We start from the raw sequence: 20,129 nt of genomic DNA, 5'->3' as shown, positions 1-20,129 counted from the left end.
AAAAATCCCCCTTCCTCATTTTATTCTAATGTAACATACAGTTTCATCATGACCTTGTTGACTTTACAAATTTACAGATACACTCAGATGACCCCGGGCAAGAAATCTCACTGATATGGTAATCACTGAGACTTAATGTGCAACTAAACACAAGGCATTCCAATCACAACTCAGCAAAGACTCAAACAAGCTCATACCCTTTTATGCGGCCAGGCCTGGAAGCATATCACACAATTATCTTCTCTGTTTGATATAAATACAGTGTACAAATGCCTTCTATTTTAATATCGCTTCTGGCTTTACGCATTCACATAATTATGTACATTACATGTGTACAACCACTTATCAACACAAGATATAATGATATATAATAGAACAGGTTATCATGAAGACATTAGATACAAATTTGATTATTTCAGAGCAATTCATGTTCCATTTGCCTTCCCTATATCAGATGTGTAATTGAGTTTACAGTAATCATATCCACAAGCTTTTACCACAATCACAAAGCATGCGTAACAAACTATGAGCAGAATACTTTTCCCTATGTTAATATGGATCAATGGGTTATGCATTTTTTTAATGTTCCAATTAGCAGTTGCTCTCTGGTAGCCCAAATAATCTTGTCAAAACTGTCGCTTAAACTGGAAAACTCCTCATCAGATGAAGGCTTCATGAGCAGTAGAAACTTCTACCTCTCAAACTTTGAATCTATTGGTGTCGATGACAGCGCCATGTCATCATATAGATCTATGAAAGTTTGGACGAAATCCTTCACACACCTCTAGACACTGAAAATACTGTCAATGGTTATTACAATTTCGATGAGCTATATAAATATTGATGCTTGAGGTATATTCTCAGAATTCACTTTGGTTTTTAATGTTTGTGCCTGCACCCCAAACAGAGACAGAGGCACTATGTTTGTCTGGCCCTGTTCGTCCCATTTCTCGTCATCCTGGCTTAGGACATCCCCCCCCCCCCCCCCAGATTTCATTGATACTAGAACAGTTACGCAACACAAGGACGTGAAGATGTGCTTATTACGTTTTGGCCAAACTTCCAATGAACTTAAAAATGGCCATATGGTCAAGCCATAACTGCAACCAGGAATTCCAATGTAATGTCATTTGGTGGAAAAAATAGACATAAATAGACTTTCTATTTATGTGAATATAGTTTTAAAAATTGACTGGTTGAAAGGTCAAGGATGAAGGGTAAAAAGTAATTTAACTTTGCCCCTCCCCCACCTATCAGCTTGTAAGGGTCAAATGGGAATGTTATTTGGCAAAAGGCTACAAAAAGATGGGGAGGCATGTCCTTCACACATACAGATTAAAGATGAATCGTCAAGGTGGAAGGTCAATGCACTTGATCTATATGCACTGAGTGGCCACACTTCTGGCTGAATATGTGTGAGCAGATGAGAAGGGTAGGGGAATCCACGTGGACAGTGTGTGGCACTCAAAGTGTTCTAGTTTGTCAACCTGCAGTGAAATCTATGTGGTGAAAGTGAGGATTAAAAAAAAAAAACACAAACAAAACAAATGAAGGGATAATGTATTAGATTCATAAACCACAGACAACTGTATATCTCTTATCTAAAATGCATCCAATCCTCATCCTCCCCTCCCCCCCCCCCCCCCCCCGTAATCCCACACAGTGTCAGTTTGAACACACGTACAGCTCCTCATCAATCGCATATAAATACGCCCACATACATACACGCACACAGACATACTGACACACATACTGACAAAAAAAAAAAATAAAGACTGTTTTAAGAAATCTGCAGCCACATCTACTTCACACATGAGCTTCGCTTATCTACCACTGGCGTGATACATTGATTTGGCATGATATTTTTCAGTGATTCACACCTTTGTTGGGTGTGTACACGAGGTTGTTGAATGATCTCTGTTACCTATCGGGGGAAATTGATCATTTCCAACAATATTTCCAACAATACTACCTGTCGTCACTGAATCCTGAAATATTTGGTATCTTGCTAAATCATTAAAAAGCCTTGTAGAATTTCTTTAAAAAATCAAACTCGAGAATTGCCATAACATCTCCAACAAACTGGCGCCAATTTGCGTTAGTGCCAAAGCATGCATCCTCATCAGTATGGTCAGTCAGCATGATTGCTTCCGAATTCCCTTTTGCTTATGCATTGGTTAAGAAGGGAAAAAAACAACAAACAAACAACTGTCACTGTTCTCTCTGCTTCTTTTTGCACTGCAGAGCAAAAGCTTTCCCAGCTTGCGTTATAGAGTCTTTTCTTCACTCGAGTCACCCCACCAAAGGATGGTGATGATGAAGATGATGATGGTGATGATGATGGTGATGATGCAAGATGGCATCTCAAGCTATCACCGGTTCCCCTTCCTTAGAGCTGGGTCTTGATCCTCTCTTCCAGAAGCCGGAGCTGGGCATTGATCTCCTCGGGGAGATCCTCGGGCACCTGGGTCTTGAAGTAGCTCCTGATCTCCTCGACTTCCTTCTCCCAGAAGTCTTTCGGCAGCCGGAAGAGCTCCTCCATATCCACCTCCTCCTGCAGGCCCGACAGGTTGATGGCTCCGGGCGTCGGCACACGTCCGATGGCGGTATCCTGGACGATCCCCTCCTGGAGTTGGATGTAGATGGGTTAAGAGTCAGGTAAGTAAAAGTTTTGGTAACTTTGTTGAGGGAATTGAGTGAGGCTACAACTCCTATCTTTTGCTTGTCAACTTTGTAGCTACTTAAAACTAAACATTGTTCAGCAAGATATTTTCACAGCAAGATATTTTCACAGCATGAAATTTTCACGAAATGTCACTTGCATTCAATGCATAGAGTGTAGAAAAGAACTTTCGTGAGCATTTTAATTCGGTAAATCTCGGCTCACACAAAATTTGCAAAATCAAAATGCAGGTGAACATTTCAGGCTCTATAGTTACACATCGTGTTTTAAGTTAAGGCCAACTTTCTCAAATAAATTTCCCCCACCCCCCCCCCCCAAAAAAAAAAAAAAAACTCAGGTGAGGAGAAAAAAAAATAATAATTGTGTTCCAAACTATGTCATCCACATTCAAATTAATACAACTTTTGTAATAATCTGCCTGAAACTGTCTCAGAATAGTTCAGTGGTACAATGAGGCATGTCCCATACACATTTTATAACGATATAGACCTACAAATTTCACTGCCAAATTGCACAAAAGTCGCCTGAGACTATTACAATCTGTTTGATACAGCAATTAACTGTTTTCTTTTCTTCTTTAACCACAAGTTCATATCCATGATGTTCATGGCATATGTGATCAGTCTACATAGATACATGGATAGATAGATAGATAGATAGATAGATAGATAGATAGATAGATAGATAGATAGATAAATAAATAAATAAATATATAAATAAATAAATAAATAAATAAATAAATAAATAAATAAATACATACATACATACATAAATGAATAGATGGATATATAGACAAACAGATAGATAGAAGGACAGACAGACAGATAGATACAGACAGATTGTCAAAATAATGTGAGTTGCATCACAATGTGGGAAGATTTTTCTCTTTTGGAGGAACAAGATACCAACCTTTCCAGCACACCGTTGGAAGATCCAATCCAAGACTCGGGTGTTCTCGCCGAATCCGGGCCAGATGAACTTGCCGGCGGTGTTCTTGCGGAACCAGTTGACGTGGAAGACCTTGGGCAGCTGGAGGCCGGGCCTGTCCTTGAAGTGCAGCCAGTGGGCCAGGTAGTGGCCAAAGTTGTAGCCGAAAAACGGCCTCATGGCAAAGGGGTCATTCATGATGACCTTGGCTGGAAAGAACAAGGTTGTAAATGATAGGTAATTTTTTTTGTGTTCCTCTTGTGAAGGAGTATTTGTGTACAGGAGGTAAATTTGGATAGGAAAGGGAGGAAACTCATGCAGGGCATCGTTTGTTGTATAAAACATTTTTTTTTTTCTTCTTTCTTTCCTTCTTTCCTCACAATGGCTTGCCTTGGGATGACATTCTTTTGTTACTAATTTTGTCTACACTCAGCACATTTCATCCCTGAGTTAAAATCACTCAAAGTATGATGGCAGATGGGATGTTTGGGAAATGCAAGTGGAAGCATGTCAAATCTTTGTGCCATTCAATCGTTCAGTTACAGGTCTGCAATCGAAATCTACCTGCATGTTCTGCTGCTGCCGTAGACTCTGACTTCATGGAGGCTCCGATGAAGACGCCGTGACTCCAGTCAAATGCCTCGTAGACAAGAGGAACACCTAGCAGACAGAGGATGAGAATTGTTTAATCAAAAGATATTCACACATGACTACATGCAAACATTTCACTTGAATTCAAAAGTGTCTTACTAGCAGGGAGTTTATGTTCCTTCTACTTCAGTTCATGATTGATAATGTAACATTAAATAAAAGGGATTCTTGGTTTGTTTGTTTGTTTGTTTGTTTGGGGGGGGGGGGTAGGGATTGGTTAGTTTGATTTCCATCCTGCTTGATTGTATTGTATATTCGTTATCTTTCCCTCTCTCTCCCCCATTTTCTCTTTTCATTCATATGCACACAATCTTTCAGTGTACTTTACATTGTAATTATCTGCTCATTATTTATGAATGACATTTCAATCCTGGTCTTAGAAATTGGAGGGGGTGGGAGGAAGAATGCATCTAACAACCCCCCCCCCCCCCCCCAAAAAAAAAAAAAAAAAAAATGGCATTTGTCACATCATTTTAGTATACAGGCTGTAAAGTACAACTGACCTTCCGGTCTCCTTCCTCCAAAGATGATGGCATCGATGGGCACCCCAGCCGGGTCCTCCCAGGCCGGGTCCATGACCGGGCACTGCCTGGCCGGGGCGCAGAAACGCGAGTTGGCGTGGGCCGCTAGCAGCTTCTTGCCGTCCGGCGTCTTCATGTCTTTGTTCCAGTTCTCCTTGCCAAGCCACGTGGTAATCTTCACATTCTGTTACGTGGAAATGGGAGAGGAGGAACAGAGGCAAGAAATGAGAAAGGTGCTCCAGCTTTTAGACTAAAAATTTAAATTTGGCTTTCAAACATGATATAAATTGGGGCTTCCTATCGGATCTCATTCGGCAAGAAGTTTTTGTATACTTGGTGCAATGGTAAAAAAAAAAATTTTTTTTAATCTTTCCATTTTTCCCTTCCACATAAGAGGATCAACCATCTTATACCTTCTTCATTTCTTTTCTTTTTTTCAAGACTAGCCTGGAAGAAAAACATTTCATTACAGTCAAGTATCATTTGCGCCTAATATTCGACACTCCAATCTCATCTAAGTTTTTCAAAGATACAAACAAGTATGACAATGTGTTTTGTAAGGACTGATTTGAAATTGCACTGCTGGAGTACGAGTACAGAGTACTTTAAACAGAAATGTCATCAACAAAACATTTGGCAACAATCGAACGCAATTAGTGAACTCACATCTGGTGTCTCTTTCTCAAGACCCTCCCAGAAGAACCCGCCGTCATCTGTTGATGCCACGTTTGTGAAGACAGTGTTGCTCTCGATGGTTGCCATTGCATTGGGATTCGTCGAGTTTGATGTGCCCGGCGCGACGCCGAAGAACCCGGCCTCGGGATTGATGGCCCGGAGCCTGCCCTCGCTGTCAAACTTCATCCAGGCGATGTCATCACCGATGCACTCTGCCTTCCAGCCAGGCAGGGTGGGGTTGAGCATGGCCAGGTTGGTCTTGCCGCACGCACTGGGGAAAGCGGCTGCCACATAGCGCTTCTCGCCCTCTGGGTTCGTAAGCCCAAGAATCTACAGTAGGAAAGAGAGAGAGGGATATAAATTCATTTGCCCAGGCAAATAGCAAAATGAAACAAATTTACTATTTCATACACAAACTAGGCAAATTGCTATATCCACAGAATCAACATATCTATATGTCCACAGAGGCTACTTTTCAGAGAAACTCAACAGCTGAGAAAGAAGGAAACTGATACAATCATCAACTCCAAACTAAGATGGAATTTTTCATTTTTGTCACTGCATTGTTGTGCAGCCATAATTCCCTTTCATATTGCAATCGAGCCAAGTCTGTTTTTCTGCATTATCTCATCTTTGAATTCGCTTGCTTGCTACCTGTAACAATCACCATCGAATGATAAAGAACAATATGATTATGCTAGAAATGAAACACTGCTGTCTTTTTTATTTAAATATCATACATCACAAGCTACAGCTGTATAACATTTCAATAAATCACATCACTGCTTGAAAATATACTTTGTCTTCATGATTCCAACTTCTCTATAATTTGTGACAAAAAGAAAAGGAAAAAACAAAAAATCTTACTAACCAGCATGTGTTCTGCTAGCCAGCCCTCATCTTTGGCGATCCGCGACGCGATGCGTAGCGCAAAGCACTTCTTTCCCAGCAGGGAGTTGCCTCCGTAGCCACTGCCAAATGAGCAGATTTCGCGGCGGTCTGGAATGTGTGAGATGATGGTCTTCTCTGGGTTGCATGGCCAGTTATTGACCAAAGGTTCTGGAAATGGAGCAAAGAGGAAAGACATGGAAGTTTCAAGAGAGTTGATATCAAAACTAAGACACCCCTTCACAAACAGGAGAACTCTGTTTTCAATTTGCAAATATATACTGTAAACACGATATATTTAGCGAAGCTAAATTTTCAGGAATCGGGACTTCCCGACGATTTTGCAAGTGGTTAAATTCGCAATCATGGAGTACAGTACTGAACGGAGAAATGTATACATGAATGACATATCGTCGCTGGGGTGACAAGACCTTGTATCTGCAATTTTGGTGAAAATGACTTTTTTTGATTAATGGTCAAATAATGGGTTAAGTGATGTCCTGACGAAATCCTAACTGTCTTACTCCAAAAATGAAGCCACCACGGCATGTCAAAGGAAACGCTATCCCATTCGCTATGGTGCTTTCGCCGCCATGTTTTTTTGGCTCTCCTGAACATTTGACATTTTGTAGATACGAGGTCCTGTCGCCCCAGCGACGATATTTGTATCGAGATCAGACTCAATATTTTTTTTACGTCTGTAAATTTGCGAATAGAACCTGACTTGCAAAATACAAAAAAACTAAAACCTTGCCAAATATTTGGTATATACAGTAATCACAATACATTGAGTAAGTTTTACGTACAAGTAATTACATTACAGCAAATGACCTATCCTGCAACATCTACACAGCAGCCTTAATACAGAGCTCGAGTTCAGTTTGGAAAACACAAAACAGTTAGATCTGCTACAAACAAAGGGTCTAGGCCACACCAGACGAATCAGTATAAGCAAGTAATACCTATGATTCAAACCTCTTCATACAAATGACCTTAATCAATTCTACAGTTAATTCTTTCATATTCAATTGACTGCCCAAATTCACGTAAAACTCATGTGCCAGCAACATGGTCTTGACAGACTAAAAGAAAGACAGAGGGATAAAGAGACAGAGAGAGAAGGAGGAAGATTAAAGGAGAGATCAGCCATCATCAGAGAGAGGATCAACTGACAGACATAGCAGTCCTGTGAAAGGAATGTGGGATGAGAAAAGGCACTGCACAAATATTGAATTTAAATTGGGTGCTGCCTGATGGTCAGGGATAGATCCTGGCAGCCCTTTACCTTTGAGCGGAAGTGGCTGCCCGACGCTGTGGAGACACTTGACGAACTCCCCGTCCCCGAGGGTGTCCAGGACTTGTTTGCCCATCCTGGTCATGATCCTCATGCTGGCCACCACGTAGAGGGAGTCGGTCACCTGGATGCCGATCTTGGACAGGGGCGAGCCCACTGGCCCCATGCTGAAGGGGATGACGTACATGGTCCTCCCTGCAGCCAGATCAAGATGGACAAAGGGAAAAGAGATAAAGTTATATCTGTTTGCCCTGTAAGAAGAGATGACCCTACAGGAAAAATTATTCACATTTGAAATCAGATGACACATAATTCCAATTATTGTGATATCCATAACATCAAATATTCTACAGTTATTTATACTTAAAATTACACATTTACATGACATTATTTCAAACATCATATTCAAAAACACTGTGCTGTGCACTCTCTTACACTCCAACTCAATGTCATTTGAATTCAAATATTGTCACATTTCCACTTTGTGGCATAGTTGCTTATTCATATTGACTGGTTATTTCAAACACTGTGAAATCATTAACAACAACAACAAAAAAAAACATGGCCCATGCTCCATTTTGCTTCTAGTGGCATTTGGCATATGAGGTCACATCATTTCGAATTCTGCTGCCTTTTTGCACTTACTGTAATTTGCAGGATAAACACAACTACATTACAAAAATACCATGCTATTGATAGGAGCTCACTTTGGAACTACACTGGTACTGGTACAAATGAACTTTGCCCAAGCAAAGAACTCACAGTTTACAGATTGAAGGCAGTTGTAATTAACCACTCAATTGTTAAATATTCACCATGGGAAACATACGTGAAAAAAAAAAAAATCAAGATACAAGGCAAGTGGTTTTTTAACTGTCTGTAAACCACAGAGAGACATGGTTGTATGTGTATGTTCAATTGCATGACATCCTACTAAAATCATCAGGTCCCCTCCCTCGACGTTTCGCGTAATTATTCTGCAACGTGTGATGCTCTCGCCACAACATTTTATGACTTATTTCTTTCAAGTATCGCGCAACTTTTGAGACCAAATTTGTTACTCCCGGGCATACTGTTTTGAAGCCACGCCCCTTTGAAAAAAAATTTGTTGACCCAAAAATTGTTCAAAAACGTGATTTTGTGTACAAATCCAATGTAAATTGCCTTTTTGCAATTAATTTATATAAAAATAAATATTTTTACTTTCAATGGCCGATAATGATTTATTTTAGCCTGATTATGCTTTAAAAAGTTTCTGCAACAAATATTGACAAAAAAGCAAAAACAAAAAGCAAAAAAAACAAAGAAATACACAAGAAATTCAATAAACAATAAAATACATAAGAAATAATTATGAAGCCGAATGTTTGCTTCAATATTATTGTTGAGGATATTGAAAAGAATATGTTCACCAAAAATTAGAAATCTTGGAGCTTTATTTTCAGATTTGTAGGCAAAAAAAAAAAATCATTTTTGCATAAATTAGGATAAATTAATTAATATAAAATACATAAATTAAAATGTGAAAAATCTAACTATACAGTCTTGTAGATTACATTGGTCTCTACCTTAGTGCAAATTTTCGCAGGCAACACTTGAGAGCAAAATAAATTTTGATTTTCAGACAACTGAGGGAACAGATTTCTAGAATAGACTGCTAATTTAAACAGATGAATGGGCAAATAGCAGAGTGTTTGTAACCCTAAACCAAAAACACAGCTCATAATGTAAATTTACATGTGCATAGTACATTGTCAAAACTGACCTTGTGGCATGAAAAACATTGGAGGTAAGCTTTTATACCACATGTATACATTACAGTGGTAATGCAAGGTAGTGTAAAATTACACAAATTGTAATCTCACTCATTGGTAATGGTCCTAATATAGCTTGGAATATGGAAATTCTTCTTTGCAGTTGTTTATAAGATTTTTTCGTCACTTCTACCTCGCAATCTTTTGCATAAAGTATACAACTGAATAAAGGTACAAACATTTGATGCAACACGACAATAAATCTAGAATCACGAACATGCAATATGTGTGGGTAAACCTAATGGTAAATTGCACATTTCTATTCAAAATCTTTGTTTTTTTTTTTATTCCATGCCCTAACTGTGTGACTTTGAAATACAAATACAAATTTGACATGGTTTCTACTTCCTATAACATTTACACTACACAGGACAAAGTACAGTTTACTCTCCAGTATTTATCCTTATCTACGAACGTGGCGACAGTTTGTTTGGTAAGAATATTTCCACTATGTGTTCTCACACGTCTCTTTTTTTTTTCCCCTAGAGGCTCACCTACATGTATACATCCATATTTCGACTGCATTTCACGCCCAGATTGGCAACTTTATCACTTTTATCTCTCCTGCTCATATGTTATTTCTGTGCTTAGGACTACGTTTTGTTTTTCTTTTCTTTTCTTTTCTTTTGAAAGTTACTTTACTATCAACTGGTTGTTCAGAATTTGCCCCATGAGGAGATTAGCTTGATGCCTGGTGAGGTTATCATCTCCCCCACTTAGCCTGAAAGCGAGCAAACAAAATTAACTCTGGGTGCATGTGTGCTTGTGTGTAAGCGTACTTTATGGACTATTGTCTTTAGTCCCTGCCGGGGCAACACTCCTAGACATGTTCGCACTCAGAGGGCAGATAAAGATAATTACGGACCTGGATTATACGACTACTTCAAGTTGCGTGACTATCATGTTGCAGGAGACTGCACGCTTCCATTGCGTGCTGTCACTGCTATAAATGTGTGTCAGTTTCGTCAAGTGCTGTTTTAGCAAGCACCTGTACAATGTATATCCTAAGGCCCAAATTCACAAAGGTGGTACAATTGAAACTATGGTTTATGCAAATTTCTTCTGCATAAATACGACTGACAGATTGTGTACACCAACAGACATCCAATAGCAAATATGCATTGATACATGCATGTCAAAGGTGCGCCTATTTCATGCTTATTTTAGACAATGGTCTAAGTTTAAACCACCTTCATGAATTCGGGCCATAGTGCTGCAAAATAGCTTCAAACATAAACTGTCAACAACCAGGGTTTTTCTCTCTCTCTGTAATTCTGTGTTTGCAACTGCATACACCAAGTTTGAAGTTTTTTTCTTTATCCTGTGGCATCTCTTGATATCACTGCAACATTGCTGCACTACATCTGCCCCTGCACAACAATGACACCAAACACAGATGATCTGCGGTCAAATTAACATGCATAATCTTCCAGTTCAGGAAAAAATTGTCGAAGTTCTACTCATCCGGCATTTTACTTACTCACTCTTTTCACAACTGTTCATTTTCACCACCACATGCCATAACAATTTTTCATACATTTCAGAATCAGGCATTTGCCCACCCTACTGGAAAGGGAAAATATGGATGGTGGTACCTGCAAATAAAACGCAAGACATTTTCTATGATGTTGCCCGATACTGAAATCAATTTACTATTCTGCAATGTGTGCCACAACTTCATACAGACATGAAAAGTCAGCGCAAAGGAACACACACAGAACATTATGCAGTTGGTGCCAATTTCATGTGAAATATACACTAAAATAACAAAAAACATGTTAGAATGGTAAGCACTGCATACATGGGCATGCCATTAAAACTAATCTAACACATCGTTGGTGCTGCATTCTTCACAATGTCAACAGTGAATCAATGGATTCTTTCTTGTTTCCTGACTTTTTTTTTTGCATACATCATTCAATATGTTTCACTTTTATTTTGTAAAACCTGATATATGCAGGTATACAATGTGTGCACAGACACAATCAATAATGACATATATATTAAATTACATGTTTTTTTACAAATATTTTAACAGCTTAATGAGGTAATTTAATCTGCAGACCTTAACAAATACATTGTATACCTGGGCTGTTTCCAAAAAGTTAAAAAGGTCACAATATCTTTAGGAAGACAGAAGTGCACAACAAACAAGACAAACACGCCAACCACAAACACAACCGCACACTGCTTCCAGTCCTTGATGCTTTGACCCACCTGCCATGCAACCAGGGAACCTGACGCCAAGTTCCTGGTCTAGGACGTCTGGAGCGATCCAGTTTCCCAGCTTCCCCGAGACGCCGTCGGCAACGATGGGTATTGTGTCCCTCTTGTTTGGAGTGGCGATGACTGTCTTGCTCTCCACTCGAGCCACATCTCTGGGGTCTGTCCTCGCTAGCCAGCTGGATAGAGTAGGGGAGGGGAAAAATATATTAAAAATCAAATGTCTCCGTTCTCAACTTTCACTTTCCTCTTTACCTTGAAACGCTGATCAGATAATCTTTTGGCGTGCCTCATCTGCTGACGAGCAAAAACAACAACAGCAATCAAACATATTACTTTGTGGCTTCAATATCAGGCCAATTCTTGCTTTAATTTTTTCCTCAAAAAGACCAGATGCAGCTTAGATGATAATACTATTACCTGGTATGCATTTAATGATAGCACCAATAATGACCTGAATAAACTATGTGGCAGCGAGGAAAAGACATTTGGCTCTTGACATGGTGTCTTACATAAAACTTTTTGAAACTAAAGCTTTGAAGATACTAGACATTGAAATGTATAAACACATAATTTACAATTATAGCATATAAAACTATTGAAATGTATACACAAATACATCATACATACATTTCATGCCTGTTTTCTTTTCTTTTTAACTTCCTTACCAGTTCTCATATTTCTTGAGGGGCGTGATCACTCCATCGCTCTGCAGTTTCTTGAGAAAGGTGTCATTCTCCTCTTGTGAGCCGTCGCATATATGGATGTTGTCTGGCCTGCACAGCTCCGCCTTCTCCAAAACGTACTCCCTGACGCTGGGCTGCAGGCTCTCCAGCTGTGGGCCATAGAGCTTGCTGGCTGCCGCTGCTGCCCGCTGGTGACAGTACGGTGATGTGTGGAGATTACATCTGCCCAGCGCCTTGATGGCATGATGCGTTGAACTGCAGGTAAAGCACAGAGAATACTCCAGTCCAGTAACAATTCATATGAGCTAATGATAGTCAGTTTTGTTTTTTGTTCTCAATCGTTTTCAGTGTGGTATAGCAGTACATCTTCCATGCACTTTGTACTGTACAGTGTTGCCTGCACACAAATAAACACCATAATTGTGCAGATAACCCCTGGAAGTGAGTTCTCATTTACACAATATAAAACTGAGTGCAACAATGGCAAAAACCAACTTTCTTTTTCTACCTTACTTGGTGGTTGCTGTTTACTGAATCATTCTTAGTAAGTCATTAAAGACAATGTAACAAGAACGACATCAACATCACATTTTTGTAGAAATGCCGAGACCATATAGGAGTGACTATACAGATGCTGCTATTAAATGTAAATTAATGGTACATAGGTATATTTCCTTTTATGAATCATTTATTTTTGATTTACTGCAACTTGAGTGCAATTTTCCAGCAGGAATTATGCAGAAGCAATCTAATGGCCAATTATAAGCTTAGTGTCCTCTGTAATATTGCACTGTGCTGGCAGTCTTCAGCGTGTCTCCAGGAAATGTCAACAGCTGCCAGTCATGAATGCATTTTGTTTAGTAATCTTATAAGCTGGTTTACTGATTGTATCCCATCTTCCAGACGCATGTTCTTCCTCTGAGGGCCTTCTAATATTTTATTCCATCCACCTGCTCATAATCAGTCTCAAAAGCCAGTCTGCACTATGTCAGTAAAATGTTCTATCAACTGCTGAACTGTTTTAATAAGGAAGCGTGGTGGGCATAATGGTGCTGCTGATGGGATTATTCTGTAGTTGAATGATAGCAAAAAAAACAACAACAACAACAACAACAACAACAAATAAACAAACAATTACCCATTAAGAACTCCTGAAATATCATCTTTAACTGTATTGACAAACCTCTACAAACAGTTAACATAATTTTTATTGCCTTAAAAATAAGTAGCTGTACATACATACAATGTACAGTGTATACTACTGAGCATTCACGGTGAATACCACATAACCACAATTGCTGGTTCTTACTTTTTGGCCTTTTATGGTGATTTCCTCTGCACTATGTGTGTGCGTATAGATGGGTTTTGGTTTTGTTGTTTGTTTGCTTGTTTGTTTTTTTCTGTTGTATTGTATTGTATCTGTTGTACCTTTAGACCTGACATATCTGAATCAAACTTGATTGTGTGAAACCAGGACATTTCCCCCTCAAACCAACTCCCATGGATGTGTCAGGTATGACTCACTGTGGGGGTGGTACCATGCCATTATACAAATTACTCTCATTTATTCAAAGGCAAGCACACACGGATTAGAAACATTGTATTTGAATGCATTGCAGTTAGCCATGATCTGCGCAATATTCAGGTGGGTTAGAGAATTAAAAAATGCACCCCATACTTCTTTTACATTTTTGGCTTAAGATACATCCCCCCCCCCCCATTTCTCAGCAATTTTGATCTGTTGCTTACAGACATTTCAGTTTATGCTGCTCTTTGAAAAATTCACACAGATGAATATACTGTAAATCCCGTCCTTATTGACCAAAGAGCGTGGGATAAAGCATTCTGGCACAAAATTCTACCACTGCTGTATGATAATCTTTCTGATAAGTACACAGATAGAGATATTATTCAAGCTACATGTATGCACAACAGAACATAACATGTTTTGTTGTACGTGATAGAACCAATAGGTACACTGTACATGCTGTTTATAGGCTCTCGTGGGCGGTTGCTGTGCCCTACTGTACGTGCATGTACAATGTATACCGCGTACCCTTTCAGATTCACGTTTCAAGGGGGTATAGCAGGAAACATGGCATTACAGTTGACACCTATCAATTAATCTCTGTCTGAACGACCCTTGGTACGCCGACAAGACTGCCATGCAGAAGGATACAGTACATATGGAAGGCTTAATTACCGTGAACCCGTGGCCGACAAGTCTCAAACTTGTCACATGAACATGAACTGTTCGTCCTGCCCTTATGAACTTTCAGGGCCCTGTTGATTTTTATGTAACCATGACAATTTTCTCTCTCAATTAGAAAGTGGCAAAGAGAGAGAGAGGGAGAAAAAGGAGAAGCACTAAAACAGAAAAAAAAAATGTTGAAATTACTACATCAAAAACATATAAAAGAAATACAAAATGATAGAAAAATAAGAAAGCTGAAGTACCAGGTATAATATGTGAGTGCCAACCGCATATGAATGGCCATTATTTTTTTCTTTTTTATCATGGCTACTATTAAAACACTGAATAATCGGTGCTAATCTATGTCGAAGGGTAATACACATCAATCAGTTGCAATGAAAACAACTCAATGCAAAAATTCATTCTTAATTTGGACAATAATACTTGTTTATTAACTCTCACACAAGTGACAGGTTTAAACTTGATGACAACCCCATTGTTATTTCTACTGCCATGACAAAAACAAAGGGGGTGGGGTGGGGAGGAGAGAGGGAGAAATAGAGTCATATTACATTTATGCTAGACCCTGGTGCATACCACACATTTGTGCAGGAGGAAAGGTGGCATGAATTGCACGAGGAAAGGTGGCATGAATTGCACAGTACTAGTACCGGTATACTGTATCAGCAAATCTGTACCCTAGCTTCATGTGACTATTCCTAACCTCGAGAGATCAAGTGCAGATAGTACAGTCACTAACAGATGCAGGGTATCTTTTTCAATGATGGAGATATATTATGCCCTGGTAACATGATTCTGGGGTATTAGGAGAACCCAATATTTACCATCTAATGTTGATACCCACAGGGGTCAGGCAGTGAATAATCCCATGAAATGGAGGTACTGCACAAACATCAATTACATGTATGCATTTCAACCTCCCAATGGTAATGCGAAATATATCTCATTATTAAACTGCTTTCCCCCACACATTCAGACCTTTTCTCACTCTTTTTCCTTAGCCCAGGTCCACTCTAATAGAATTTTGGATAGTCTCTATCAGACCCCTTTCTCACAATTATCCCTTAGTCCCATACTATCATCTGTGTAACAGGGGCTTTGAAAATATTAATCACTGTTCTCAAAAAACACTCCTATATTTATATGATTTTTTTTTTCTAGCTTCAAAATGTTCCAGATGGCTTTTAGTAGACTTGCTCCGCAGATTTCATCAGAATATTACAATATCTCATTTTTATCCTCATTTATGTGGAATTCTTCACTGACAGTGTGTACTTATACACGGTTGTACATGTACAATGTATGTCCCATTTGGGCAATAAGTGGAACTCGGGGGAAAAATTCATCACTGAGAAAGAACTCTATGACACACGCACTAGGCAGAGGACAACTTTTTTTTCCTTTGCCCTCTACCTACCAGGACTCGAATCATTGATTTAAAAAAAATCGGATCACCTTATTTGTCAGTCTTGACAAATTCCAAGTCTAGTTTTCCTTTGCCCTCTACCTACCACCCCCCCCCCCCCCCCCATTAAAATCATGTCTATAATCCTCATTGCAAACAAGTTAAAGCTTGGAAGAGCTTAATAAAGACAGAAAGAGACCAACAAAGAAGGCAGCATTGTCCAGCTCCCAGCTTAGGTCACCAGATGCATTTTTTCTCATAACAAGTCTCTATGAAGTTCCCCAGCCCAAATGGGAACTGGGAAGTCAAGACTGAATAGGTACCGTAGGTTTCAAGTGCATCATGTGAACAAAAGGCAGCATACAGTGTGTACAACTGTCCTTCTTGCAAGCCAGGGTAGTGACCTCAGCTTATGCAAGTTTGGAAGATCTGCTCATCAGGCTAGATTTAGGCACAAAATTGCTGCACATCTGTACATACATGTATGAGGCAAACCAGAGACAGCAATTGACTGTGGGATGAGAATATGGCAGGCAGGTTGTCAAGTGTTTTATTCTCCATGATCTCTCATTTAGTCCAGTGACATAAGAATAACAAATAAGGCCTGCTTGCAAGTTCAAGTACCCTATACCTCAAGTGACTGAAATGAAGGCATTCAATACTGTACCCTGACACACAAAACATGTGCTCTCATCCTGAACCAGTTCCACTTTTATAGCGTCATAGTAAGTTGTGACAATGCAATAATCAATACATATTCACTAAAGGTCACAATCCTGCACTGGTAGCAATCAGCATTGACCCTACACCACAGAAGCAATGGACACAATATACTAATTCATACAGAGAACCAAGAAGGAAATAAAAACTTTGCAAAATACACAAGGTATTCTTCTACGTGTGCTCACAATGTGTGTGTGAGTGCACACACACACACAAATGCATGTGTACACACACAGACACACACACACTAAAAACAAGAAAATAAAAACAGCTTATTTGCTGATGCTTTGGATAAATATGCTATTCAACCATTGTATCAGACAGCTTGAAAAAATGCATTCACTCTACAAATGCACTTTTTATGCCACCACATAGCCAATGAATATGAACGAAGTCGAAAGATACAAGTACATACATGTACAAGTACTTTGTTGACACATAATGCAGGGCTCCACACTAACTTTTATTTTTGGTGGCCCAAAGGCAAACATCCGACCTTTTTTGGTGGCCCGATCAGGCCACCAAATTCTTCATTTCTGAAATTTTGGTGGCCCGACATGCGTTTTTGGTGGCCCCGGGCCACCGTTAGCGTCGAGCCCTGCATAATGGATACATATCATTGTACTCAATCCATTATCGCCGCAGTAATAATATCTCTATGTATTGCTCACCACTGATTCACGATATCATTTTTCTTGATGACAGCAGCACACGTTAGACTGTGTAACATCAGCAATTTTTCCATATTTGCATTATTACAGAAATTGGAAGGTAAAAGATGTAACTGGTAACTGTTGAGCACAGGTATAAAGTAACATCGATGAGACTAATAAAAAATTTCAAGGAAAATAAATAAAATCAATACATGTAAATGTATGTTTGACAGGGTTCCAGAGGACTACAATTTTCCCATGATGCCTTTCATACCACAGCGTCACTTAGAAGTTCGCTGGACACTCAGGAATTACACACCAGGGATGGTTTGAGGATAAGATTTCTGAAAAGTCATCAAGGATTTTACCTTGAGATAGTCAGGTTGAATTTGCTAAGCGTCAAAGGGGTAGATGTATTAGTTTGAAGCAAGAAGGAAAACAAAGATTACAATGAAGGGGATTCCTGCAGCCACCAGGACCAGATGTAAACCCAGCAGCATGAATAGAGATAGGGGTGGGCCGTGGGGGTGGGGGCACAATGTATACCAGCTGTGCACTAGAACCAGCAATCACTAAATCTATAACTAGGCCAACTTCTGATCAAAAATACCACTCCACTACCCTTGTTAGCTTACGCACAGATGCACACACTCACAGTCCCTCACACACTGGCAAGCTTGCAGCGGGGTATGGTATAGGGGACATTTAAGGAAGTCTTGCTGAATCTCATACGATCTGATGGAAAGGCTACAACACACATACCAAATTATCTAATCAGAATTTTCTAATCAAAGTCCAGAAGACAGGAAGGGCCCTACAACATCTAATTCAGAGTTTATCCCCTACAGTCTATTGCACTCCCATCCAAGTGTATGCTTGAATTCCTTGTGGAGAGCGAGTTGTTATGACATGAGCAACAAAATAACATGAAAGTCAATGTTGATACCAACTTTTCCTGTCAACCAATTTCAATTTGGTTCAGGTTCAAATTTTCATGAATGATTGGAAATAAAATATACATGTCCTGTGATTTTGATGGAGTTTGGGTTTTTTAGAATTGAAGATATATAGAATATATATCAATATGAAGGTACTGTACATAACATTACATGCACGTCATCGGCATAATTCATCCAGAGCAGTGACTTAAAAAAAAAAAAGAATAATAATAAGGTACCTGCACCTCATCAGGGGCCCTATATCGGCCACCCTGGGTAAAATTGCTACAAGTATATTGTTCAGTACTGTGTTCAGTACACTTGAAACTTTGCAGGGTACGATTCGGTATGAATAGACTTTATCTACTACTACACAACCAAGCAAACTTAGGTGAAAACCTGCTAGTTTTTCTTGAAAATCTTTCATAAAGATATAAAGAAATAAACTACAACGTGTACAATGTGTCATTCGGTATGAATAGACTCATCTACTACACAACCAAGCAAACTTAGGTGAAAACCTGCCAGTTTTCTTGAAAATCTTTTATAAAGTTATACCAAGTCTGAAGGATGCAGGACTACCAGAAGAAAATGAAATAAAAATGGCAAAACATTAACTATGCCTAGCCTAGCCCTATTTATGGGCCATGGACCGTGCGCGCGTTGTCTGTAGCAAAAAGATCAGTCCCTCCTGCTGGATTCCTAGAATCGACTTATAAACTAGAGCAGTCTAGTCTACCATTCTAGAGAAGAATAGTCGTAGGGCTAACGTGTTAGACCCCTGTTAAATAATTTAAATGGCATGGCATGAGCCATGAGGAAAAACTAGAGAACTAACATTTTAATATCTTGATGTAACGTGTTAGTCTCAAGACTAGTAAAATAGTACTAGTAGCCTATCATCTCAGAATAAATCACATGCCATGCCCGACCCAGTTTAGTAAATTTAATGCTTACTACTAGGCCATCGATTAACGTTAGGCCTACTTGTGTATCACGGAGAAGTGTAAAAGCACAATCCTGTCATAGCTAGAAGAAGACTGAAGAGTGTACAGTGTCGGCATAGATTCTACTCTGCTGATCTACTCGGAAAGCCGAAAGTATCATCAGCAATAAAAATATGGAAACTCAAATATGATCTAGAATTTGGTCTAGTTCAGAGTGACGTTTCAACTGCGCGCATCAAGATTAAGAACAGGGTCAAGTTCAATTTAATACAGGACAATGCGATGGACAATAGCATCGACATCAGACGTAGACCATGGCATGAATGACGACGGAAAGTCATTGCACGCCGGTACGGTCGGTCGGCACAGCACAAGCCGCTGCACGAAAAGTTGAATATGTTACGCAGGTTCTACTGGCACGGGATTGCAGCGGAGCTGTGCTGTGATGCGGTGGGTCGTAAATCGCACAATCTCAATAACTGGAACACTGTCTACAAGAAGACGTATATCAAAGCAAATATTATATTGATTTCCGTAGTCGCATATCTTACCGCAACAACTGACGACATATCGATGTCATTGTGAAAGCAGTTCACGACACAATCAAGAATTTCAGCTCAGTGGTTTAGTAGTTTACTCGGGTAGACAACGCCATGAACACAAGTCAGTCGCCTTGCACAATGTTCTTGCGGTGAGTGTGGTGCATGTACAGTGCATATATGCAGTGGAGCGGCGCGCGGCGGGTTTGATTTTTTGCGTATAAATGGAGGGAAATGAACAATGCGATCGAGTGGAGCGCGGTCGATAATGGTTGCGCGCCCGTTGTATCAACTACTGTGGTGTATGCACTGACCTGCTGTGGACGAGTTGTACGTGTCCTGTGCGT

At 39.6% G+C, this 20,129-nt stretch overlaps 2 protein-coding genes across 2 annotated transcripts in view; one reads left to right on the top strand and one right to left on the bottom strand.

Moving 5' to 3' along the window:
* The window catches only part of LOC140232902 (heterogeneous nuclear ribonucleoprotein C-like 1), a 281,840-nt gene that overhangs the window by 5,478 nt on the left and 256,233 nt on the right, over nucleotides 1-20,129 (top strand). The gene's annotated exons all lie outside the window — the stretch shown is intronic.
* The window catches only part of LOC140232547 (phosphoenolpyruvate carboxykinase, cytosolic [GTP]-like), a 37,642-nt gene continuing 19,181 nt past the window's right edge, over nucleotides 1,669-20,129 (bottom strand). The window contains exons 2-10 of the mRNA XM_072312645.1: nucleotides 12,345-12,617; nucleotides 11,671-11,855; nucleotides 7,631-7,834; nucleotides 6,329-6,516; nucleotides 5,449-5,787; nucleotides 4,765-4,966; nucleotides 4,175-4,270; nucleotides 3,593-3,819; nucleotides 1,669-2,623 (exon numbers count right to left, since the gene is read on the bottom strand). Coding sequence (XP_072168746.1) covers nucleotides 2,390-2,623; nucleotides 3,593-3,819; nucleotides 4,175-4,270; nucleotides 4,765-4,966; nucleotides 5,449-5,787; nucleotides 6,329-6,516; nucleotides 7,631-7,834; nucleotides 11,671-11,855; nucleotides 12,345-12,617 — 1,948 coding nt within the window. The 3' untranslated portion in view covers nucleotides 1,669-2,389. The remainder of the gene's footprint in view (nucleotides 2,624-3,592; nucleotides 3,820-4,174; nucleotides 4,271-4,764; nucleotides 4,967-5,448; nucleotides 5,788-6,328; nucleotides 6,517-7,630; nucleotides 7,835-11,670; nucleotides 11,856-12,344; nucleotides 12,618-20,129) is intronic.

This window comes from Diadema setosum, chromosome 9 (assembly GCF_964275005.1).
Source record: "Diadema setosum chromosome 9, eeDiaSeto1, whole genome shotgun sequence".
NCBI classification, from domain to species: domain Eukaryota; kingdom Metazoa; phylum Echinodermata; class Echinoidea; order Diadematoida; family Diadematidae; genus Diadema; species Diadema setosum.
The sequence above is the reverse complement of the archived record's forward strand: the minus strand, read 5'-3'. Positions and strand labels throughout refer to the sequence as shown.